Source organism: Miniopterus natalensis, chromosome 5 (genome assembly GCF_054644295.1).
Source record: "Miniopterus natalensis isolate mMinNat1 chromosome 5, mMinNat1.hap1, whole genome shotgun sequence".
Classification (NCBI taxonomy): Eukaryota; Metazoa; Chordata; class Mammalia; order Chiroptera; family Miniopteridae; genus Miniopterus; species Miniopterus natalensis.
The window spans coordinates 31,721,052-31,747,880 of NC_142085.1; the positions used below are offsets into that span (position 1 = coordinate 31,721,052).

Consider the following 26,829-nt stretch of genomic DNA (forward strand, 5'->3'; position numbering starts at 1 on the left):
TGGAGCGACCGGGACTTGGATCTCCATGTGTCATGCTGCTTTCCATACTTGATTTTTCACCTTATTTTCCCTGATGCCTAATATGATGCCCAGCAGAGCAGCTGATAAATATTGGTGGGAGGGAGGCAAGGAGGGAGAAAAAAAGCAAGAGTTCATGAGACTTTAGGATATGAGACGAAATCAGAATCCCCTGTACATATCGTACAGGTGAACTCTTTATTAAAGATTTACTATTAGCTATTTTTTCTTATCTGTTGTCATGACTAAGGCTAATAAATGCTGAAAGCATCTATTGTACTGAGGATTTTTAATTTATTTTCTAGTTATGATGAGTATTTCTACAGGTTGTCTCTTTTCTTACCCATACTTTAGGATGATTTTTAATATACTGAGTGGAATGCAGATAATAATTTAAAGTACCTGTTTGATTCCCCCTCTGCTAATTGATTATATTTAGTCAAAGGCGAGAATTTGGGGTGGAGGGGGGTAAAGGACACATTCAGCAACTATAGTTGTTTTAGTTTAATTTTCTCTAAGGAGCTTTCAGTCACGGTTGCCGCCTTGTTCTTTGATGTTTCTCACCTTAGTCCATCCCATTCAAATTCTACAGAAATCTTTAAACAATGCTTATTTAAAATAAAGCAAGTTCACCACTAAATCTTAGCAAAATATTAAGGCTATAGAGACCTCAAATGATGTCTACTCATATATTCATTGAGCACCTATATCCTACAACATGGAAGGTTTGGGTAGAGTCATAATTAGGCAGATCTGAAATCTTAGGTAATAAGAGTGTAAACTATGAAACATAAGGAGCAATAGTAGCTAGTAGACAGTTGTTTTTTTAACCCTTATGTTGCTGGATATATTTTCTAAAAAGCTGTGCTCTTTGAACAGAAAAATAATTTTTATGAAATTAATGTGCCACCCAATTATGTAGACAATTGTGGGGAATGCACAGCAGGAAAAAACTAACACCAAAAAAACATAGCAGCATTTTAATATACTAAAAAAGAATTTCTTGAAAAACTAAGCAAAGATAGTGATAAAAACTCAGTTTTTTAAAATATGGCCAATTTGGGTAACTGTTTTTATTATTACATAACATGCCCCATTACATATCCTCAAATTTTGTTTACCCTACCAAAGATTCTGGCAAATACTTTAATTTTCTGCATGTAACCTCAGCAGTAATTGAGTGCTCCTTCCCACCTGAATGTATAGCCACACTGGCATTTCACAAGGTACCTAAAACAAAACATCTACTGTGCCTCCCATAATACTCACTTCCTTGGATTGCTAGAAAATTTTAGGGCAACTCAAAAAAAGTGTTCATCAGTTTGCTCAATGAAAGAAAACTGAAATCAAAACCACTTCCTGCAGCTGGCCACAATTTGAAATCATCTCTGAAGCATATAAACTGGATTAAGGTTACAAACACGCCGTCCTCCTGGAAACTTCAACAAGCAGCAATCCTAGGCGTCAAATAAATGACTCTCTCCTCCTCTCTTCTCAACAGGAAAACCCAGCACCAAACAAGAGCCCGTGGGACACTTTCAAAAACCCCAGCGAATACCAACATTACACCACAATCAATGTCTTAGATACAGAGGCAAAGGACGCTTTGGAACTGAGGCCAGCAGAGTGGGAGAAGTGTCTGAACTTGCCTCTGGATGTGCAAGAGGGTGACTTTCAAACAGAAGTTTAACAAAATCAAAATGGACTGAGATGGAGACAAAATTTATTGCACTGACACTAAGACTTGGGAAGCCTGACATTTCGACCTGGACTGCGTGACCATCCTGTGTCAGGACCTTCATGTGCCAAATGTCAGTGGTGTTTGCATATGGTAACTTCTCCCCAGTCAGGCTAGTGGAGAGAGGACCAGGTGTACAGTTCTGACCATCCTGTGTTGTAAGTACCCGTGGAATGGATTTGTAAGGTAATCTTTATAGATAAACCTCAAGCAACGATTCATGTTGTAACCGCTTCATATGGTTTAGTTTTCAAAAAACTTCACCATGAAGCACAATGTATATATTTATGCAGTTTTTAAAGTTTATAACAGTCTGTTTGGCCATTACTACACTTTTTACTTTATAATATAAAAGCAAAGTTTTTGTCATTAAATGAATGTTTGTTGAGCTACATTCTTCATTGCTTTAAATGCAATAAAGTAATAATCTCACTTTTATATGAATAATATATTTCACATCTTTATTATTGCAGTTTTCTCTAGAAAGCTCTGAGTAGCTTTCTCTGCTGCAGCTGTGTATAAAATATTTAAAATGTTGTATGGTGTAAATAAACTTTTGTCTACATATCAGTTTTTTAGTGCATTTTATTTTAGATTTGTTGAATGGAAATTTACATATTTATAAGCTTTTTTTTGAATACAGATACTGAAAATGTATTCATGGTTTTAATAGCATACCGTTATTACTCCTTTGGGGCTAATGCTTTCTCAAATGTAACAGTAGGTTTGTATAGTGTTTCTGTACTTTCTACTCAAACACCCTGTGGAAAAAATGTACCATGTAAATGAGGCTTGTCAGAGAGCCGCTGCCATCCCACTCTTACGTAAATGTGTTTTGTTCTATCTTGTGGCAAAAAAGACAACTAGTAGAAAACAGTAAGTGACCATACAAAAAATAGTACAGGGAAAATGTTTATTATGCATAATGAAGTTCACTGCATGTTTCACAAAAGAAACTACTTGTACTACAGTTCTTCATAGCATACAGAAATGAGAACTTATTCAGGGTTTTAAGGAGCCTGCATCTTCTCCAGAAGGGAAGGGGGAGTGGGTGTACTTGGGATGATCTCTCTCTGGTTTGAAAAGTGGGGAGTCTGAGGTGAGCTGACTGCAAGACAGTCGCTAGCATCCTCTCTCTCATGTCAAGCCCCCCCCCCCCCATAATAGGGCCGCTCCCTCAGAAGAAACTCCAGGGAAGGATTTCAACAATTTCCTTGTTTTTTCAGCCTGAGAGAAGTAAAGGGAGTGGAGAGGAGATGGGGGTCTTCAGAATTCCTAGAGTGCTTATTTAGATTAATTTATTAAACCTAAGATGCATGGTTTTCTGTGGTCTGTCAGAAACTCAAGTGAGCTGCTCCTGCCACCCAGGACCTTGGGGACCCCCACCCTCAGGCCATGAGGCGGGAGGCAAAGGTGCTTCAACACTCAAGTGCGCCGCTAAGATAGAGCCTTAAAAACAGCCCAGCTCAGGCTGAACAACTCTCAGATACTTATAATGTTCTCAATGTAAAGATGTTAAAACTATATTTTTAATCAGATTTTTTAAATCAAAGGGACATCATTATGCAAAAAAAAAAAAGAGTATACCATAACTAAGGACTGATTTTTCAATAAAATAAACTTCATGTTAATTATAATATAATTGTAATATCAAATGCCTATTAAATTTATAAGATACTTTCTACTGATAGGAATAATATTTAGTATATTGCTCTTTATCTAACCATCTATGTCATCTATCTATCTGTAGATCTATATCTTTATAGATAGATATACAAATATATGTATGTCTGTTTATATACATACTATACATATATAGAGATTCATAATGCTCAGCTCCACCTCAATAACCTGTAGAATGAACAAAAGCTATGTATGCAGTTCCCCATCCCAAACTGTAAAATCATGATGAAAACCCCACAATCAGCATATGTTTAAAAAACATAAATTTAATATATTAGACTACGATTTCTTGTAAAACTGTAATATTTACTACCATAAAACAAAATCTTACATTTTTTTCACTTCTATTTTTCTTTTTTCTAGTAACTCAATATTAGATTAATATATGAAAACTAACCAGAAATTACATACTTAAAAATGTTAGGGTGAATTTTTTGGTTACTCTAAGAAGGATGCCAACTTGTAGTGGAATTTTTTGTTATTTAATCTATAAGAAAAAATACAGGTCAATTATTATGAAAATTATGATCATTAAGGACGCTCCCTTCTAGCCCACTCCTTTCAGTTTCCACTGCCCTTTCACACATACTCTACCAAAGGTGAGTCGCAGCTGAACCCTTACAGTCCTGGGCAGTTTCCTCCGAGCCCCCTGCACTTATGACCTGCCAGGATCTTGGTGCCCTTGAACTAACTGGACAGTCTTCCCCTTCCTCCACATCCAAATTTTACTTATGCTTTAAGGTACACCTCATTATTTCATCTTCACAAAGTTTTATGTAATTTTTCCAAGCTAGAAATAATTTCTGCTGTGAACTCTTATGACACTGATCTGTAATTCTCTTAGGACCTTTAAAATCATTTATCTTGTTATTTATACACATTTCTGATACCCTCTGGTGGACTGTAAGTGCCTGGAGGGCAGGATTCATGTCTGGTTCATTTTTGTATCTTAAGGGACCAAGCCCAGTAATGTTCACACAATAAATGTTTGCTGAATTATTGGTGGAATTTTTTTAGTATTGCTCACAGTCATACATTCATAACAAGTCACACATTTAAAAGTGTTTATGGAACAACTATTATGTGTTTACTTATACGTTAGGGAACTACAGGGCCTCTATTTTAAGTAGCTCACAATTTATTAAAAATACAAGATAGATATGTGAAATGAGTAACAATATTATTTAAATATTAATAAGCTTTTATTACCCTTTATTGTCTTTTTCTCCCCATGAAGCAGGAATTAATTATCCTAAAGAAATGGGGGCTTGACATACAGATGGTCAACAGGCATATGAAAAGATGCTCAACATTGCTAATCATCAGAGAAATGCAAATCAAAACCACAGTGAGATACCTGTTAGAAAGGCTATCATCAAAAAGTCAACAAATGACAAGTGCTGGCAAGGATGTGGAGAAAAGGGAACCCTTGTGCAGCCACTATGAGAAACAGTATGGAGATTCCTCAATAAATTAAAAATAGAGTTGCCATATGAGCCAGCAATTCCGCCTCTGGGTATTTAGCCAAACACACTAACTCAAAGATATATGCACCCCTAGGTTCATTGCAGCATTTCTAGTAGTATCCACCTATATGGCCATCAACAGATGAATGGATAAAGATGTGAGATAGATACACACACACTGGAATATTCAGCAATAAAAAACAATGAAATCTTGCCATTGTGACAGACAACATGGAAGGACCTAGAGGGTATTAAGCTCAGAGAAATGTCAGCCAGAGAAAGCTAAATACCATATGACTTCATGTATAATGTGGAATTTAAACACAAAACAAATGAATAAAACAGAAAGAGACCCATAGGTATATCAATAACAAGCTAGTCATTGCCAAAAGGGAGGGGGGTGAGGGTGGGAAGATAAATACATAGTTAAATAAATTTTAAAAATTTAAAAAGAAATCACTAAAGATATTGGGGGGGCTCAGAAGAGGTTAACTGACTCACTTAACTAAGATCATCATAAATAAATGACGGACCCACTATTAGAGCCCAGGCCTTCTGACTTCTACTCTGAGGCCATTACCAGGACACAATAGTGTTTCTATCTATTCCTCTGAGATGACAAAGTCCCCAAATAAAGACAAGTTCCATGGAGATGTTTTTCAGGCAAGTAGTAGAAGCATAAAACTGAAAATATGCATCAGCTGTCATAGGGCTGGTGAGGCCCACAGCTAGTTGTAGCAGAAAAGCACGGCTGATGCGAAGTAACAGGCGAGTGCCATGTTGGTAGCGTAATGGTGAGGATAGCCGCCTTCCAGCGTAACAGGTGATCTTAAGTAGATTTGGTTCTATAGTGCTTTGTGCGCTTCTATTTTCACCTACTAAACCTTTCAAATCCTCCTAAAATGTAGTTACCATTTCATTAATTTTGAAATTACCTGCACATATGCCACAGGACACAAAAGAAAAACCAACCTGAATTTTAGATTGGCTCCAGATGTTCTGTAAAAACAGCCACAATTTTAAAAAGTTGCAGTCAGTAAACTTCTGAAATTGCTGCTTCGGAAAATTTAGTTTGTAAATTCTAAATCATTCCCAGCTTCTTAGAAAACTTTTAGTTTCCGTTTTCCAGAGTTATCTATATCAAAATCAATTAAGTTTTACAAATGTGTAGTACTTCATCAAAGAATATGAATTAAATGTGTTTAGCATGTCGATCTACACAAAATTTTCCTTGATGACAAAAATCATCTTGTCCCCTGAGATACTTCTGTAGTTAAATTTGTAACTGGGGTAGCACAACAGTTTTTCAGAGTCAAAACACTGTGCTACAAGTACAAAGCTCTCCTATGATCTGGCTGAATACAAAAAAAAGAATATCCATTCTACTTCAGAAAATCGCCCATGCATATGATTTTTGAAAACAGATGTTTGGGTAGTAATTTTAAGGCCTTTCTGAGTGCATACGAAACCTTAGGTATAAATATTCATTTAATTCTTAAAGTAATCCTATAAAGCAAGTTCTATTATTTTCATTTTACAAATAAACTGAAATCCATAATTTCAATATCACACAAGGCAAAGTCAGTAAGAGGCAGAGCCAGGATTTAGCCTCACAGTTTTGTACTAGAGTCTAAGTTCCCAATTTTTATGCTGAAAAATGAATAGTTTTTGACAGTAAAAAGTTCAAGGGTAAAGTCACCAGCAAGTATTTGGGCTGAATTAAGGGCAGATCTGCAGAATCCGACAGAGAAACATGGGTATCCAGAAGACCACAGAAGAGTGCTGAGAACCACCACCAAGAACTTCCTCAGAATGCAAATTTGGGTTTGGTTCAACATGGGGGCACACGAGAGACTGTGACCCCAAAGTTCTATATCACAGAACCATTGAAATGATAACTTTTGCTTAGAGGATTTTATCATCAGGTTACTAAACCATGTTGCTTTCATTAAAGTATTCTTTTTAAATTCAGTATTCACAGGACATCTAACTTTTAAGTGATTTCATTTTCCAGTGAACCTTCTAGGATAAACTGGCAGCAAAACATAATTCAAGGCGACAAATTAATATAAGTCAATTAGATATTTACTAAAAATTGTAATTAGGGCTCTGAAGTCATGCATTTAAAGTCATGCTTGCAGATAATGGTCATGTCAAAGGATGAGATATCTCTTATGGCCATATGATTATAAAGTCACCATTGGGAGTAAAAGGGGAGATTGCTTATATCTTTCTGTTCTGTAAGTTGGGGAGGAGGTAGGGAAACATACCCAGTTCATTAAATGGTTCCAAGACAGTAATGTGAAGAGCAGCTTAGTCTATCCCACTGTGAATTCTTGACCCCTGGAGGGATCATTGCCACAAACTTTGACCCTCAAGGTAAAATTAAGACATAGATTATAAATATGCATCAATAGGGAATTGTAAAGGTAAATAAAAAAACTACCTAGTTTTATTTTTTTCCTCACAAAATTCCCATGAAAGTGAGAAAATACAACAATCAAAGGGAGATTGGTTGTGTGTCCAGAGCTCACTAGCATTGAGTCAAATATTGGCCCGAGAAGACCAGACTTGTAATTTTTTTTTTCCATGTAGGAAACTGCCATGTACTTTGGACAAAATGTCTACCAAGTAATAGTTGTAATTTTGGGAGAAATTAAGCACATTGTTTTTAAATATATATATATATTATATATTATATATATATATATGTCAATAAATGTCTTCAGCACTAGGATGGCAGGATTAATAATAACTATCGAGTTTGCCAGGTATATTTACAGATAAAGTTTTATATCTTATACAGATTTTAATGCATAGTTGTCATTTGAGTTGGTAACCAAACTAAATGGAATGGCCTTAGATATATTTCTGTATGAGCTCTGACCATCTGATGCCTTCAATAAGAACTATGAAGTACATGCCCAGTGATTCTGTCTGATCCTGAGAAGGTAGGGAATGGGGATGGCTCAGGGGTTTCACATGGCCACTACCTGCTGATCTTCCCTTTCATGGAAGCAGAGGGCAATCATGCACTGGAAGAAATTCGTAGGCCCTTCTCTTGCTACCTAACCTTCCCAGTGACCCAAGTCTCTGAAAAGCAGAATAAAGAATGGAGGAAAATCATGGCATGGCCTCCCCCTCCCTCAGAGTCCAGCCATCTCATTACCTCAGCAGACGGACTCAGCTGCCACGCTTTCCTAAAATGAGGGATATTTCCACAGGTCACCCTGAGCAAAGAGTTCCACCATGAGACCATTGTGCTGAGGTCTCCTCCTTACTCGTATTTTAGGATCTTGGAGTACAGCCAACTTTCAGGCAACTATTTTCTTTTCACTTCCAGAGTTCCTTAGACCCAACTTCCAGACAGATAAGCCATGTCAAATGGTCCATTTGATAGGAAATTTTGGATAAAGCACTTTATTTGCACAATTTCACATTTGGTCATTCATCAGACAGCTAATTTTTTCTTCACAGAGATGTGTGAATATAAAGCAATGCCACACATCATGCTTTGAAAGGAAGCTCTCCAATCATGGCCTTCCAATTGTGCCAATATGTGTTGTCCTCCTTTGCTTGGGAAGCTCATTTGTAAGCCATGTTTGAGGAAACATGAGGATGCACAGGAAGCTGTACTGGGGATGGTTGGCGTAGCTGGAGCCATGCTTGGGAGGAAGCACCACCCTCACGTGGGCCAAATGCTTTTCTCTTGCTACGGAAAAGCACAGAAGCAGCCAAAATAACCATACCCCCGCCAACTTTGGCAGAGAATTAGAGCATTTCATAGAATACAATCTGTGGCCTCCTGAACAAACACCAGGCATTTGGCATCAGCATAGTTTCTTTGAGCAGCAGACCATTGATCTGATGAAAAAACTTTATTAGGCTCTTAAAAATATTTGAATTATAAGAAGGGTTGTGGTTTTTTATTTTAATCATTTTTATGAAGATAATAAAAGAGCATCATAGTCTAGAGATTGTTTTGTATATTTTTTAAAAGGTAATTCTATAAATACTATTGGGGAGTAACCCAGAATTTGCTAATATCACACTGCATGCATATTTCTCAGGAACCCAAGCAGAGACCCTTTGCTTGAGTGTTCACCCAACATGTCTTCTGGGACTTCTCAGAGCTGAAGTTGCGCTTCTGTTGACATCGACGTTATGACAACCATGTGTTTATATAACAGAACACTAGCCTTTGTCCACAACTTCAAATGCTCCACTTCACCGCAGCTGTGCAGAGACCTTCCTGACCCTTATTTTAATTAGTATAATTAACTTCCAATATTATAGTTCTAGAACAGAACGCTAGATTTTTTTTTTTCAGAATTCATCCTACACTCTAAGAGAAAAATCTGAAAACTTCCATCATTAAAAGAAATCATCTTGCTTCTTTTATGCCTCCAAGAAAAGCTGGTAGGTATTCACAGGCATCCTCCTAGTTGTACGCCACATTCCTGAAAAATGGGATATGTTTCTACACTCTCTGGCCAAGCAAGGGCTGCCCCAGAAATAGTGGCTATGTTGAAAGTAAGGAGATGGAGCAAACCTTTCGACTTCTTGGTCACAGCCATATATGCAGAAATAATGGTTACTTAGAAATTACTCCCTTTCTCCTAAGTTTCCAGTTATACATATATGTGTCTAGGAATTTCAAATTTCTACATATCAAAGGTTTTTCTGCTGTTAAAAAATTTATGAAAAGTCAAATGGAAAGGGCGGCTTCAAAAATATAAATCAGAGAATGAATATTGATTTACCACCCTGCAGGGCCATCGGTGTGTTTCAGCAACATATGGATTAAAAGCATGGTCATTATTTTTAGGGGCTGGTGGGAGAGAAGGGGGAGAGAGAAAAAGGAGGGGGAGAGAAAGGGAGAAAGGGAGAAAGGAAGATTATGAGACTAAGCATTGACAGCTAAGAAAAATATAAAAGGCATATGTAGAAAGTAATCTGGGGGCAAAAAAAAAACCCACCACCACAAAAACAAATGTGTGCTTCTTGGCTAGCCAAAAGCATGTTCAGCTCATGGGGATTACAAAGCATCTAGTGGTGAAAACACTGTGCCTAAAGAAAGACCAGGAAGCATATTAAGGGTATTAAGTGGCGAAGCATGACAGACATTGAAAGGGAAAGAAAAGTATATAGATGATGGAGATACAGATGAGATATTGGGATACTGACAGGGATATTCAGCTATAAAATCCTTTGTACAGATTAATTTCTTGGGGTTATCCAGCTGTGTGCCAGATGTTGCTGTGAGCAATGAATACAGCTTCTTAATTTCTTTTCCAGTACAGATTTTTGCCTGTGTCTAGGGAAAATTGGTTCTCCGGTAAATGGTATCAAATCATTGGGGAAACGTATTTACGGTGCCATAAAAATATTGTATCTATTGAAACTAATGCTGTTTTTAACCTGCTTGAAGTCCATTTTTATATTTTCCGTAAGTACTGATCAAGATTAAGATTTTTACCTTTAGTGGCTCATTCAGCCTCAACTATTTACTAATTATAACCAAAACCACTAAAAAACACTCATAAAGATAAATGTACCCCTATGCTCATTACACCATTATTTACAATAGCCAAGACAAGGAAACAACCTAAGTGTTATCCGGCTGGTGACTGGATTAAGATGTGCTCCATATATACAACAGAATATTACTCAGCCATAAAAAGATGAAATATTGCCATTTGCAACAAAACGGATGTATGTTGAGAGTATTGTGCTAAGTGAAATAAGTCTGACAGAGGACAAGAGCCATAGGATCTCACTCATATGTAGGATATAAAACAAAAAACATCTAATAAACAAAAAAGCACACACATAGATACAGGCAACAGACTAGTGGTTACCAGAGGGAAAGGGCAATAGGGGGAGAAGGGAGGGAGTAAGTGGGGTCAAACACATGCTGATGAAAGGAGACTAGACTTTGGAGGGTGAGCACTCAATAGAGCATACAGATGTCATAAAGTTGTACACCTGAAATTAACCATGTTACCCAAATAAATTCAATGATTTTTAAAAAATACACTCTATTTCCAGTGACCCAAAGAAACAACTGTTCTCATTACCTATGCATGAGAGAGGAAAACAATCTGATAAGAAAATGTGCGGCAGAGGAAAATCGAAATGGGGAGGGAAGACGACATTTGTTCATGGAAATAATTCTTTGCTAGTTGTACAGGAAGTGGGAGAGCCAAGCAGGACTAACAGTAACCTTGCTACCTGAAGGACAGTGTGTTGAATCTGATGATGTCTTGAGCTCTACCTTAACTTAAAGGGTCTGTGATTCCAATGAAGGATTTTAACCCAGAAACTTTATAAACACTGTATTAGTCATAGCAGGAAAATATATAAAGACCACATTAGGAAAACGTGTGTCAGTGAAGAGCCCATGGCAGAGTTTTCTGTAACATAAACCTTCTCCGTGAACAGCCATCTCATCACCAGCCCAGGGTTTGTCAGTGATGCGAAAGTGTTCCGTGCTTCTGTCCTGAGGGAAGTTCATGGTGTGTATCTCATTTTATTATTTGACAAAGCCTTTGAAAGTTTACAGCATTTTTTTTCTTATAGTAAAGTTTTGTTTCTAAAGAAAGTGACACCATGAGTGCTTCCAAAACTATTAACAGAAAAGTACGTTAGCCCTTTACGACCACCATCGCATCGCATCCCATCCCAGGAAACAGCTTGCGGTCCATTGCCGCCCTGGTTAACAGCCTGGTCACCTAACCTGATAGGTGACGTCCTGGGAAAATGCTCGCTTTCTCCAGGGAGAGGCAGGGGCTGCTGAAGCGCACAGCAAGGTTGCCCTGGCCCCGTCTAAATACCGAGTAGCTGCAATGACTTACTCTTTTCTCTGAGAATAAGGAAATCTTTTCTGACTAGGGTAACAGAAGCAGTAAGTTATTAAAATGCAGATTGTCAGCTAGCAGGCTCATTTTCCGACGTAATCAGCAAAACTCAAAGGGTACTTTGGGATGTCAGCGAGAAGAGTTTCAAGTGAAAGAAAGCCAAGGATTGCTAATACTGGTTGGAAACAGGGAGCCAAGCCCTTGAGAGGTGTGGTTATTTATTTACTCTGCCTACCCTATAAAAGGCCTTTCCTCCCTATGATTCCAAGCGGGAGCCTGGCTTTTCAAGTCAATTATCTAATATGAAGTGATATTCAGGGAAGTAAACCATTTTACACCTAAAGTCAGCTCCTGGTGAGATGAGCCCTGCTTAGCCTGACTCTCTCCTCCTCTGCACACCTCCAAGGCTCAGCAGGGCCAGGGCAGCAACCTTCACCCCTTTCCCGACACTCACCCTGTCTTCCTTACCAAGTTGAGAACATTCTAGCAAAGCTTCCCCAGTGCGGTGACTAACCCCAAGTCCCCCCCACACAATAGAACATTTGCTAATTATGCAGTAATCATGCCTGTTTCCTTGGCCTCAGAGCGTGATCTATTATTTCTATAAGAAACACAAGGATCTCTTAATCCATAGAAAAAATAACATTGTACAAAAAGAAAAAGTTGCCTATTTTTATTTGAGCGTCCATCTGTAGGTAGGCTTATTGAACCTTGAACTGTTAAACTAATGCAGAGATTCCCTTCCGTTGCTTACTGTCCCACAGTGAAAGCTAGTGATAACCTTTAAAAATGTTCTCTCACCACATAATAAAAATTATTGAAATAGCTTCAATCTTTCTCTTTCTCTTTCCATTAAAAAAAAATACCCCTTTCCCTGCAATCTATACCTTCCCAGAATACTTCAAAAGACTTCCAAATAATAGATATTTTTACCCTAAATTATGTTTTAAGTCTAATAGAAGGCAGGCATTTATATTATTTAGATGATTAAGATAGTTAGAGGGGATTAAGCAGGGGAAATGGAGAAAGAAGAGCCAGGTTACGATTGTGGAGAAGGCCTAAGTGTTTAAATGAGAAATCTGAATACTGTTCTCTAGGCAACGGAGACCCTAAATCTATTTGTGTGGAGTGAAGTAATGACTCACTTATGTGAACAAATGAAAGACTAATTACAATAATCAGGCAACTAAGTGGGCATGTGGACAGTGTGCTGCCAGGAATCTCTAAAGTCATCCCCCATTCCTTGCCTCGTCCCACAACTACATCAAAATTACAACTAAATTATAGAACCACCACCCTTGAGAACCACCTGAAGACTAGCTAAGCAGAACTTTTATAACTAAGGATATAAAGACGACAGGTCAAGACTGGTAAAAGGTAAACTGGCTAGTCCCACACCTGTGTGTGGCAGTTAGGAACTGGGAAGGATATCTCAGCTGTGGAGGTCCCCCTGAGGAGTGAGGGGTCCCAGCCCACACCGGGCTCCCCAGCCCAGAGCACCAGTGCCTGGGGGAGGAGTCCCCATAATATCTAGCTGTGAAAATCAGCGGGGATTCCACCTGGTGAGATGGAGGACTGCTGCAGACCGAGCACAGGCTCACTCACAAACACTTTCCCTAAATTCCAGTGAAGGGACAGCAACTCAGAAAGCACCAGGGCCATATGAGGAGAAACTGAATTGCCTGGCTCCATGGCAAGGGCTGGAGGGGCAGCTCCCTCCAGAGCAAAGGCTTTCAGGCACCACTGTCCCTTTGTTGAGCCCTCCCCCGACTCAGCCAGCAGGCTCCAGATCAGAGTGTCCATTAACCTGGCTAACAGCACTTGCCCAACCCAGGTGATTCCCTGAGACCCCATCCCACCTGTCAACAGAAAAAAAGGGGCTCTTTGGAAAGTAACCTCATAGGGAGGTCTGATTAATTCTTAACTGGGTAGGTCTTGGTGGTAGTCATGCCCCAGGCATATAACGTTTTAAGGTTTATCTTTGCCTTAAGCAAGCCCTGTCCATTATTTCTGTGCATCTAGGTTAATACACCTTTGAAAGAAACTGTAACCACCCTCAAGAGAATACATAATCTTGTTAACTATTCTGGAATCCAACCCCCACCTGCTTTCTCCCACCTCCATGTGAGTGTCTGCATCTTGCTCCCCGCAATATGTAGTTAGTATGGATCAAATAAATTCTCATAAAAATTTTCTACAGGGTTGGACATCGACACATACTTGGTATGGTTGGCAAAATTCTTACGTACACCCAGGACCACCCTGCAGACCTGGCCCCAGTGCGAGGTACAGCAGGGGCCCACTGTGTTCTACCAGCTCCCCACTTCATATCCAGTAAACATGGGGAGTTTCTCTTGGGGTTCTGGGCCTCCTTGCTTTACGTATCAGGCCATGACTTTAGTTGAACTGATTTTAGAAAATCCTCGAGATAGGTCAAGGTTGAGATAACCCAGGGAAAGCAAAAAAAAAAAAAAAAAAAAAAAAAAAAAGAGGGGGCTTCTGTTTAATTTTGGCTTTATAACTAAATTGCTTACTGAGAGCCTGAACAAAATCTTTGCTGGTCAAATGAGAGACTGAATTCTCTAGCTCCAAAAGAGAAAGGATACTTGCTTCCCCAACTCGAATAGCCAGTGGAGTGACAATAGTTGTTTCCAATCCCTGAAACCGTAGATGCAGACATGGTGCCATGAGGGGTCCTGTGCAGTAACTCAACCAATCTGGAAATAGCTGACGGGAGCCTCGGGAGAAGGGCAGGGTATCCTGGAATGGGTTCACCCCAGGAGACAGGCCTAAGAGAGGGACCTGCGCCTCTAAAAGAATCGTGGTTCTGGTGGCATCTAGTAAGCTCTCACCAGCCCTTGCTCAAGTATTCTTAGATGACTAAGAACCTTTGTGGGGCTGCCTGAGGAAAAATTTCCTCCAGGGTGTAAAGCAGTCCTATAGGGATACACACGGCATTGGCTCATCTAGAGATGTGAATGTAAAGGCTGGTGTTCCCTGGAAAGACTCTATAGATCTCAAAATTAACATGGGAATTTGTGCCTCCCAGGCCAACAAGGACCCCCGAGTCAACCTCCCATTTATAACTAAGATGGTCAAGGTGAGGATCCCTTGATACTTCTAAATTAATTTTTACATGCACAATTTTAAAAAGCTGGCTATAATATTACACAGAATAAATGGAAACAAAGTTATTAGAGACTTTCAGAACTTAAAAATGAAACTGTGCAAAAGGATTTTTACAAAGAAAGAGCAATAAAGTATTTAGACAAATGGATCAAGCTATGATATCATTTAAGTGTCAACCCAGTTCTTCGAGGTATGAAAAATGGCTATCCTTATTTTAAAAGGGGGAAAGGTCAGCTAGAATTTGACTTGTCAAGGCAGATATAAATTGTAAAATGCTTCCAAAACAAAATTTGGATCCAACTGTTCTCTGTGTCTGTCTGTGTATGTCTATATATGTAGGGTGTAAATGTGAGATAATTTTCTACCTCAGGATGATATTGTTAAAATTAAAGAATTAAATTACCTTGTAAGGATTAGATATTCTAAATTTCTTAGAAATATAGAAACTAACTCAAATGTTTTTCGAGTTCATGTGATCTAAGACTAATACTTAGTAAATAAAATCTAGCTTAAGGTTTTGGTGTAAATAAAACAGACATGTCTTTATTTTACCTGGGTTTTACAAAAATAAGTCCACGTTAATAATTGACTTTTATGTGTATGAAAATGTTTCTAGAGGTTATAAAATGTCCAAGCTAAATAATGCTAATTGATTAATTCTTAATTTTTATTAGACATTGAAATTTTAAGGGTTACAATCTCAGTCTGCTTAGAAATAGCTTTGGGGTGTTTCAGAATCGCTCCTGGAACACCTCAAAAGATTTGAAATTGCATGGAAAGCATTGTAAAAACAAGTGATGAAAATTTCTAGGGTAAATTGTATAGGTAAACAATGGTTGTAAATTAAACAAATAGTTTGGACTATGGGAAACCAAAGATAGCCACTTGGTTCTTCCTGCTCCATGGCTCCCCATTTATTTTTATTCTTATTTTTTGTATTCCTTCATGCATCACAGGGAATTTAAACTGGACTTGATGAAGGAACTTATAAGCTGACATTATTGGAAGAAGACATCTTACACTACTGCCAAGGTTTGATAGAGTCACTTCAAGAAAACAACAAGTTGGTAACTTTCTTTTCACAGCCAGCTCCAAGGAGACAAAGATTTTAAAGATCATTTGACTGCCACCTGCATATTTGAAAATACATCAAATAAAAGACAATATCCAATCTCATTGGAAGGGACCTTATCAGGCACCTAACTGCAAGTAGATACCTACCTCATCTTTGGACATTAAAAGCTCCTCTAGGATGAGAAGCTGCTGAAACCAGAGGCTGACAGCTATCCCAAGACCTTCACAAGGCCTGCAAACTTGTACATTGATACTGAATTCAGGATCCACTCATCTTTACCTGTCTAATTATATTAGACACAAGAGCTACATTTGTTCTTTGGGTTTTCCTATATAGTCCAACTGTTTATGATTACTGAACACGTATAACTGTGTTAATATTGTTTTCATGATTTATGTAAATGTTATACTAGATGCCAAATACAGAAAAATGAAATAGGAGGCAAAACTTGGATCCTGATAGCTCACAAGATAGAAATGATTCAGAGTGTTTTCTCCCAATAAAGGCCATAAGACCTTACTGTCTTCCATTTACCTGCCCTTCCTGTTTGGGGAAGGTTTGGCCTACATTCAGATCTCATGGTTACAGTTCTGCCCCATTCCCAAGGATCAAAAAGATGATGTTGATACTGAAATTTCCTAGGAATGAGCCTTCCTAGTGCTGTGAGAACACACTATCCAAACAAAAGGTTGGTCATCAATGCATCCTTCAGATTAATTTATAACTGAGAGGGGAAACTGGGGGGGAAAAAAGGAGTTCCATGGAAGTAACCTTGCAGGATGATCTGATCATAAATTCCTAACTGGGCAGGTCATTCCTAACTGGTGGGTAGTATTACCTCAGGTACATAACTTTTAAGGAAAAGGTTTATCTTTGTCTTAGGCAAATACTTCCCATGTTCTCCTCCTCATCTAGGTTAACACACCCTTGAAAGAAGCCATAAGCACCTTGAGAACACAGAAGCTTGTTATGCCACTCTGCCTTGCTTTCTCCTACCACCACGTAACCTTCCTTACATCCCCTCATTAATCTCAAATGGATAAAAGAAATTGCAAAACTGTTATTCTCTGGAGCATTTGAGATCTTGCTTCAGAGCATATGTCATTAGCTTAGCTACAATAAACGCTTATAAAACTTCTCTACAGTATTGTATGTCTCTTACGTTGACACACCCAACTCACACACCATCCTAAATATTTTTCAGTGGCTGTTCCACACCCGCGGCCAATCTCAGCCCACAATGCGGACTTTCCAAAAATTTCTCAAAGGTTCACAAACCCCAAACAACTAGCAGCCGGCCTTGGCATGCCCTGTACCCCTTGCTAAGCAGCACCAAGCCCAGCACTAGTGGCAGCTGGCCTCGTTCACGACACAGACTCTCCCAGGCAGCTCCAAGCCAGCACTGGCAGCTACCCATTGCAGATCACTCTGCAGTTCCCATCAGGAGGCCTCAGGCCAGCCGCAGGCAGCAGCTATCCTTGGCCTATACCAAAGCCCCTCCCAGAACCAACTCACCCAGTGGCCAGCTTCAGAACACACCTGAGTACCACCCGATTATCCCCACAAACAACACACCCACAGGGTAGATTCAGCGGGCAACAAAGCCCCATCTAAAGCGAATCCAGTTCTGTAGGGTGAGCCCCTGCACAACAGCTCCTCTGCTGTAGTCCTGGCCAGTCCTCATAAATCCCACCCATTTATGTGCCAGCAGCTATCAGGCAGGGCACACACAAATCACATAAGGGACACCCCTGGAGCATCCAGCTCAGGTGACCAGGGAGACTGTGCCACTGGGCCCCCACAGGACACATACTACATAAAGCCACTCTGCCAAGGCTAAAAGATATAGCAGGTCTACCTAATACACAGAAACACTAGGAGGCAGCCAAAATGAGACCAAAAAAAACACATCTCAAATTAAAGATAAGGCCAAAACTCCGGAAAAACAAGTTAACAGAATGGAGGCAAGCATTCTACCAGATACAGAGCTCGAAACACTGGTTATAAGAATGCTCAATGACCTTGGGGAGAAAGTAGATGAATTTAGTGAAAACTTATATAAAGAGAGAGAAAAAATAAAGAAGAGCCTGTCAGAATAAAGAATACATTAGATGTAATCAACAGCAGATTAGGTGAAGCAGAGGATCGAATCAGCAATTTGGGGAACAAGGTAGCAGAAAACACCCAATCAGAACAGAAAAAAATAAAGGATACAAAAAAGTGAGCACATGGGGTGGAGGAGGGCAATGGGGGGAGGGGGGGAAGGGATCACCTGTAACAGTTTCAACAATAAAGATTAATTTTTTTAAAATGTAAGGATAGTTTAAGGGACCTCTGAGGCAACATGAAGCACATTATTCGAATCAGGGGAGTACCAGACTGGATGGCTTCATGGGTGAATTTTACCAAACCTTAAAAGAAGAATTAACATCTATCCTTCTCAAACTATTTTCAAGAGGAGGAAAGGCTCTCAAGCTCATTTTATGAGGCAAGTATTACCCTGATTCCAAAATCAAACAACATTAGAAATAAAATTATCAGCCAATATTCCTGATGAACATAGATGCAAAAATTCTCAACAAAATATTAGCAAAGTTAAGTCAGCAATACATTAAAATGATCATGTACCATGACCCAGTGGAATTTTTTCCAGATAAGCAAAGTTGGTTCAATATCTGCAAGTCAATTACTATGATATACCACATAAATGAAGAATAAAAATCATATGAGCACATCAATAAATAGATGCAGAAAAGGCATCTGAAGAATCCAGCATCCATTTATGATGAAAACACTCATCAAAATGGGAACAGAGGGAACGTACCTCAAATAATAAAGGCCACATGTAGCAAACCCGCAGCCAGCATCACACTCAGTGTTGAATACCTCAAAGGGCTCTCCTTCAGAACAGGAACAAGACAGGGATGTCCACTTTCACTACTTTTATTCAACATAGTATTGGAGTTTCTAGCCAGAACAATCAAACAAAAAATAGAAATAATAGGCATCCAAAATGGAAAGGAGGAAGTAAAACTCATTATTTGCTGATGGTATAACACTATACATAGAGAACCCTAAGCATTCCACCACAAATTATTAGAACTGATAAATGAATTCAGTAAAGTAGCAAGATACAAAATTAACATTCAGAAATCAATTGCATTTTTATATACCAAAACAAACGATCGGAAATAGAAACTAAGCCCTAGCCATTCTGACTCAGTGGTTAGAGCGTCGGCCTGTGGACTGAAGGGTCCTGAGTTCGATTTTGGCCAAGGACACATACCTTGGTTGCAGGCTTGATCCCCGGCCAGGGTTGGGACGCACGCAGGAGGCAACCAATTGATGTGGCTCTCTCACGTTGATGTTTGTTTCTGTTTCTCTCTCTCTCCCTCCCTTCCTCTCTCTGAAAAGCAATGGAAAAAATATCCTCAGGTGAAGATTAAAAAGAAAAGAAATATAAATTAAGAAAACAATTCCATTTATAATTGCATCAAAAAATAAAATAAAAAGTAGAATAAATTTAACCAAGGAGGTAAAAGACCTATACTTGAAAAATTATAAAGCACTGAAAAGAGAAACTGAAGAACATACAAATTAATGGAAGCATATACTGTGCTCATGGATGGATAGAATTAACATCACTAAAATGTCCATATTACCCAAAGCAACCTACAGATTCAGTGCCATCTCTATCAAAATACAAATGGCATTTTCACAAAACTAGAACAAATAATCCTAAAATTTGAATGGAACCACTAAAGACCCCAAATAGCTACAACAATCCTGAAAAAGAAGAACAAAGTTGGACGTTTCACACTTCCTGATATCAAACTACAAGGCTCTAAGAATCAAAACAGCACAGTACTGACATAAAAACAGCTAGATCAATGGAAAAGATTATATAGCTCAGAAATAAATCCACTCCTGTGTGGTTAATTAATATATGACAAAGGAAGCAATAGTTTACAATGGGGTAAAGACAGTCTATTTAATAAATAGTGATGGGAAAATTGGATAAATACATGCAAAAAAATGAAACTGGACCACCTTCTTACACCAAATATAAGAATAAACTCACAACTGATCAAAGACTTAAATGTAAGAACCCCAAGCCATAAAAATCCTAGGAACAAGACATAGGCAGTCAAGTCTTTGACACTGTTCTCAGTAATCTTTTTATTATTATTTTTATATGTCTCCTCCAGCAAGGGAAACAAAAGAAAAAAATTAACAAATGCGACTTTACCAAACTAAAAAATTTTTGCACAGCAAAGGAAACCATCAACAAAATGAAAAGTCAGCCTACTGAATGGAAGAAGATATTGGCCAATGATACATCCAAAAATGGGTTAGTATCCAAAATATATAAAAATGTCATACAACACCAAAAGAAACAATCTGACTTAAATATGGGCAGAGGACCTGAACAGACATTTCTCCAAAGAGGACATACAGATGGACAAAAGACATATCAAAAGATGCTCAACTTCATTAATGAGAGAAATGCAAATCAAAACCACACTGAGGTATCCCTCACACCTGATATCATCAATAAATGGCTATCACCAATAAATCAACAAACATTCCTTTTCTCAATGCTGGTGGGATTGCAAATTTGTGCAGCCACCATGGAAAAACAGTATGGGAGGTTCCTCAAAAAAAATTTAAAAATTTAAAATTTAACAAAAAAACCCAAAACACTAATTTGAAAAGATGTACGCATCCCTATGTTCATTGCAGTGTTATCTGCAATAGCCAAGATATTGAAGCAGCTTAAGAGTCCATCAATAGATGATCGGATAAAGAATAGGTGGTACATATACACAAGGGAATATTACTCGGCCATAAAAAAGAATGAAATCTTACCATTTGCAATAACAAGAATGGGCCTAAAGGGTTTTATGCTAAGTGAAATAAATCAGATAGAGAAAGACAAATACCATATGATTTCACTTATATGTGGAGTAAAAAAAATAAAATATACAAAAAAACAAAACAGAAACAAACTCACATAGAGAACAAAATAATGGTTGCCAGATGGGAAAAATATCGCCAGGCTCAATGAAAAGGTGAAGGGATTAAGAAGTACAAATTGGTAATTACAAAATAATCATGGGGTTGTAAACGCAGATAGGGATAGAGTCTATAATAGTGTAATAACTATGTATGGTGTTAGGTGGCTACTAGACTTAATGGGGGGCTCACTTTGTAAGTTATATGTATAATCACTATGCTCTAAACCCGAAACTAACAGAAGTTAGAGCTTCCTAGAGAAGGTTTCACCACAATTTTATGATCGTGTAACCCCACATATATTTCCAAAAGAAAACAAATATTTTAATCAAAACTCAAAGTGCTAGCTTCACAACTTTTTGTAGAGCAAACTTTCCATAGCACATACCCCACCTTCTCTTATCATCACTCAAGTATTTGAAAACATACAATAAGAAAAACATGCTGATAAGAAAATTGCTCTGAATTCTCATGTAATTCAGTTTCTGGCAAATTGGTTCCAAGCCCTGCTTTGCTGTAGCTGGGTGGTCAGCACACGCCTGCGGTCTGGGTGTTGATTTATAGGAAGCCACACAGAACACCCAGAGCTGTCGTTGCCAGGAGGGATGTGGACTTGCGTCATGACTCTGCCCAATACACAAACCATTTTCAGGTTTAAATAATCAGAAAGTTCCACTTCTGCCTAAAGGACCTTAAAGTACACCTTCCTTTGTGCATCATCAAACGAGAAATGATGTGTTTTGCACAGTGTTTGGGGTGTGGAGGGAGTGTGCTGCACGGCAGTGAAGAGGGGACAGTTGGCCCCAGGTGCCCTGCACGACAGTGGTTCCCCAATTTTTCTTGTGTGCAAAACCTCTATACGTTCTTTAAAATTACTGATTACCCCCCAAATCTTTTTTATTCAAATATTTGAAATATGCATATTGAAATTTAAAGTGCTATTTTTAAATTTTATTTATTTAGTTTAAAATAACAATAAACCTATAAGCTGTTAATATAAGTAACATATTTGAGGAATAATCCATTTTCCAAAACCAAATAAAATTTAGTGAGAAAAATAGGATTGTTTCACATTTTTTGCAGATCTCTTGAATGCCTGGCTGAACAGGAGAGAGCTTGATTCTCATATTTGCTTCTGCATTCAATGTTTTCTGATACGTTGTTTTGGTAGAAGCATATGAAGAAAATCATGTTCTACATGTATGTGATTGGAAAAGGGAAAAGTGTTTTAATAATCTCTTTAGATGCCTGGGTGGTGTTGCTCAGTGGTCAGAGGGTCGTCCTGCACACTGAAGGGTCACGGGTTCAATTCCCGGTCAAAGGCACGTACCAACCAATTGATGTGTCTTTCTCACATCCATGTTTCTCTCTCTCTCCCTCCCCTCCATTCTCCTCTAAAATCAGTGGGAAAATATCCTTGGGTAAGGATTTTTAAAAATAAATAAAAAACAATCTTTTTAGATAGCTCTGTAAATTCCTTTTTGATACCATACTAAAATTCAGCATTAAAAGTACCTTAAAATTAGTTGTAATGTCAAATCTGAAACCATATCAATAAACTTTTCATATTCTCTTACATTAAAAATCCATTGGTCTATCTTGTACTTTAATAGACTTTGTTCTCTGCACAATTTTGTAATATATATCTATCATTTGGAAAAGATTGGTTGAGTTGTGCAGATCCTCCAAATGTTAAAACATTTTATTTATAAAATAGCAAATAATCACATTCATTTATATACCATCAATCTTATCAGAAAAGTCTTTAAGTGTCGGGACTCTATAAGCTTATGGTGGCAGACTCAAGTTTTTCCAGATTTGAATTTTCACTAGAAAACTCACGTTTTATCACTGACAACGAATACTGTCAGTTTTATTAAAGTGGTAGGCTCACTTTGTTCAGTTTCAAGAAATGCCTCCCAAATACTCAAGGAGTGCTTATTTGTACTGTGTTCTTCCAAGTAAACAAGTAGCTCCTTCAGCTGAGAACTCAACTGTAAAGTGGGTTTTCTGGAGACAACCACAGTACTTCAGCAGGCAGAAGTGCTTTATGTGTACTTCTCATCTCATCACTCACAGTACTAAAAGAACATGTACTCACAAGCTGAGATTTAACACAATTTGCAATTTTTACTGATTCATTAATGTCATTTTACATGAAATTAGCCTTGGGCTGTTTTGCTTTGTTTTTGTTGGTTTTTTCTACTAATACCTTGCAGTGAGGAATGACACAAAGACGACTGGTACCACTGTTTTTATTTGCACTAAAAATCACCAGAAGTTTTACTACTGCTGCTTTAATGTATAACTATCACCCCAGTTTTGACTTTGTACACCCCCTGAATGGATCTTGGGGACCCTCAGGGTCTAGGCACCACACATTGAGAGCCTCTGGGGCAGCAAACCTCCATAGAAATCAAATGATAAAGAGAAAGTATACTACACAAATCAACTGTGAATAGCAGTGTGCATGGTTATAATGGAATTATTGTCACGTATTGTAATTTTATTTAGATCCAACTATATTGGGAGTTGGGGAGGGGGTGAAATGTATGTTGACAGTGGGCATGGGCAGGTGAAAAAATTAAACATCGTCTAAAGTGGGAAGTAAATAATCACTTAAAACCTAAAAATTAAAATTAACAATATTATTTTATAATATGTGCTAAATAACAAAAGAAACTACTCTCAGACCTATACCTATTCTAATATAAGATGACAGATACTAAAAATGAGAAGACCTAAAAGTGAGCAGGTAAAGGAACAATGCCTAGGGGAGAAAATGGCACAGAAAGTGGAGACTCATGATGAAAATAAGTATAAATACCTGGTGCCAGATGTTTTCCTGCTTCAAAGAAGGGAAAGAGTTTGAGAGCAGGAGCAAAAGCGGACAGAAACAGAGGCAGTTAAAGGACACAAAACGGGCACAAAAGCTTCACAATTTCGCTTACAGTGAGCTCTGTTTACCATCAACTGCCTGTGGACAAGTAGAAGGCACAACACAAGTGCTGTTGCTCATTGCTCACAGGTGCACACACTGCGAATGCAGCCTTACGAGGTTTAGGAGATTTGCTTTAATCTCACGCATGTCATCCGAAAAAGAGCAACAGTCCTAGAGGACTATTAGAGTTGTCCGTTCAACGCACAGATAGTTATTGAATGTCTCCTGTGTGCCAGGAGCTGTTCTGACGGCTGGGGACACAATGATGAAAACAAATGTGGCCCCAGACCTGTGGAGCTTGTAGTCTTGTGGTGGAGACTGCCGCTAATCAGGAATTCCTAAAATAAACGTTACGAAGGAGAGGTGCTAGGACACATGCCACGAGAGTGCCTAAGAGGATCTGACCTGGTTGAAATTTCAGAAGCATGTCCTTAAATAGCGGTGACTGAGCAGCAATCTGAGGCAGGTGCCAGCTGGGTGAAACACAGCGTAGACACATCAGCACGTGCAAAGGCCGTGTGGCGAGAGGGCGCAGTGGAGCATGAAGCGCCCAAAGGGGCCTGTGCTAAGAAGTACATGAAAGTGTGGGAGGAGTTGGAGTCTTAGCAATGGCTACACCAAACGGAGCCGTGCAAGCAACGCTGCAGAACTCTGTCTCTTTCCCACGAGAAAGTGGGGAAGCTCTGAGATATTTTAAACAGGAGTGTGATGTGTACTGACCTGTCTTTTGAAAACATTACTCTGGGAGGCCCGGTGGCCGAGGAGGATGCCAAACCTGCCACCTCCACTGAGCAAACTCAAGGAACACATATGTAGGTTAACAATTCCTCTTGCAAGACAACTGAGGGCTGAGTGAACAGCTTATGACAATAAACAAGCGAAAAAGATGGACTAGAAAATTCTGGGGAGCTGCACAAGCCCTCTGAGAGCTGCAGGAAGCCTCCAGGGCCGAGGAGCTTGTGAGCAACATTGTTACATCCCCCACTTTGATAGGCCAGCTGGGGCTTTTGGGGGGGGAAAGGGTGGCTTTTGCCTACCTGCAAGGACCTTCACAGCTGCACTGTACACTGCTTGGAAGCTTTGGCCTCCAGCGAAGAGAGCAAGCTGGAACAACAGGGCGTGGGCATGCCCCGCAGCCTCCCGCAGGGAAGGCTCCTCCCAGCAGGCAGTGTGCCAGGCGCCTTGTGTGCGTGCTCCGCTCCACTGCTTCCCAACCACCTGGCACTTAGAGCGACGCTACATGGGCAGTCTAAGTGGGACCGCTTTCTGTGACTATGGAGAGAAGGCTAGAGAGCCATGGGAACTCTCTGGGATCTGAGGAATTCTCCACGATCAGAGGAGCTGTTGGCATCATGGTTTCTGTCTCTTCCCCTCTATGGGGCAGGCAGAGCTGCAGTCAGGTGCTCTAGCCTGCCTGCAAGGTTCCTGCGGCGGGTTCACAGACGCATGGCCTGAGCCTATCTCAGCCCAGACAAGGGGAGCAGGCAGGATCAATAGGGCATTACTACAGGTAGCTGGCCTCCCCGTCTCTAGTCACTCCAGCTGGGTGGGCCTGTGCCCCAGATGCCTTAGGCACCTGCTCGGCTCCCACCTGCCCAAACTACCCAGCACACAGTCTACACAAAGCCCACATCTACATCAGGCCATTTTTCCAAGACTGTTTTGTCTAATTCATATATACAAACATAGAGAGTCAAACAAAATGTAAAGACAATCTCTCTCAAATGAAGGAACAAGAAAAATCTCCAGATAAAAACCCTAAAGAAACAGCGATATTTTGCCTGATAAAGAATTCAAATAAAGGGTCGTAAGGACGCTCACCAGACCTGAGAGTGGAATAGAGGAACTTAGGAGAACTTCAAGGAAGAGTTAGAAAGTATGAGAAAAAACTATGCAAACATGCAGAATATAATAACACATGAAAACAGCATTAGAAGGAATCAAAAGATTCGCTAATACAGAAGACTGGACCAGAGACCTAGAGATAGACTAGTGGAAATCAACCAAACAGGACAGCAGGAAGAAAAAAAAAAATTTAAAAAAAATTAGGCTGGTTCAAGGGACCTCTGGGATAATATCACGCACACACTCAAATATTTAAATTATAGGAATCCCAGAAAAAGGAGAAAGGATCAGAAACTCTAAAGAAATAATGACTGAAAACTTTCCTAAGCTGGGAAAGGAAACAGACATCCAGGTCCAGGAAGCAGGGAGAGTTCCAAACAGGACATACAGGGTGGAGTAAAAGGAGGTTTACAGTTGTGAGTATGCAAAACACAGTTTACTCTTGTATTATTATTTATTCATTATTGTATCATTTTCCATATGAACAACTATAAACCTACTTTTGCCCCACCCTGTATTGTAGTTAAAATGGCAAAAGTTAAAGAGAGAATCTTGAAGGAAGCAAGCAAAAAACAAGTTACATACAAATAAAAGCCTCTAAGGCTATCATCTAATTTCTCAGCAGCAACTTTGTAGACCAGAAAGGAATGGCAGGATACCAACAGCCTAGAATAATTTGCCCAACAAGGTTTATCATTCAGAAGTGAAGGAGAGATAATAGTTTCCCAGACCAGAAAACTCTGAAGAACTTCATCACCATTAAACCAGCTTTATAATAAATATTAAAGGGTCTTTTTTAAGCAGAAAAGGAAAGACCATAACCAGAAATAAGAAAACATGAGTAAGAAAAAAAAACCTCACAGGTAGAGCCAAATATTCAATAAACACAGCAACCTGATATTTAAAAAGCTACTACAACAGTTTTTAAAAAAAGAATCAAGCTCAACTATAATAAGTAGTTAGGAGAGGGGAGAAAAAAATGTAGTTCTTACAAAATATATTTGAACTTAAATGCCTATCAGCTAAAAAATAGACTGCGATAGATAAAAAATGATATA

General features: G+C 39.0%; 1 protein-coding gene across 1 annotated transcript in view; it reads left to right on the forward strand.

Annotated features, from left to right (window-relative positions):
* ADGRB3 (adhesion G protein-coupled receptor B3) overlaps window positions 1-2,315 on the forward strand; it is a 626,535-nt gene extending 624,220 nt beyond the window's left edge. Inside the window, exon 32 of the mRNA XM_016195549.2 lies at window positions 1,520-2,315. Within this exon, the coding sequence (XP_016051035.1) occupies window positions 1,520-1,708 (189 nt within the window). The 3' untranslated portion in view covers window positions 1,709-2,315. The remainder of the gene's footprint in view (window positions 1-1,519) is intronic.
* The last annotated feature ends 24,514 nt before the right edge of the window (window positions 2,316-26,829 follow it).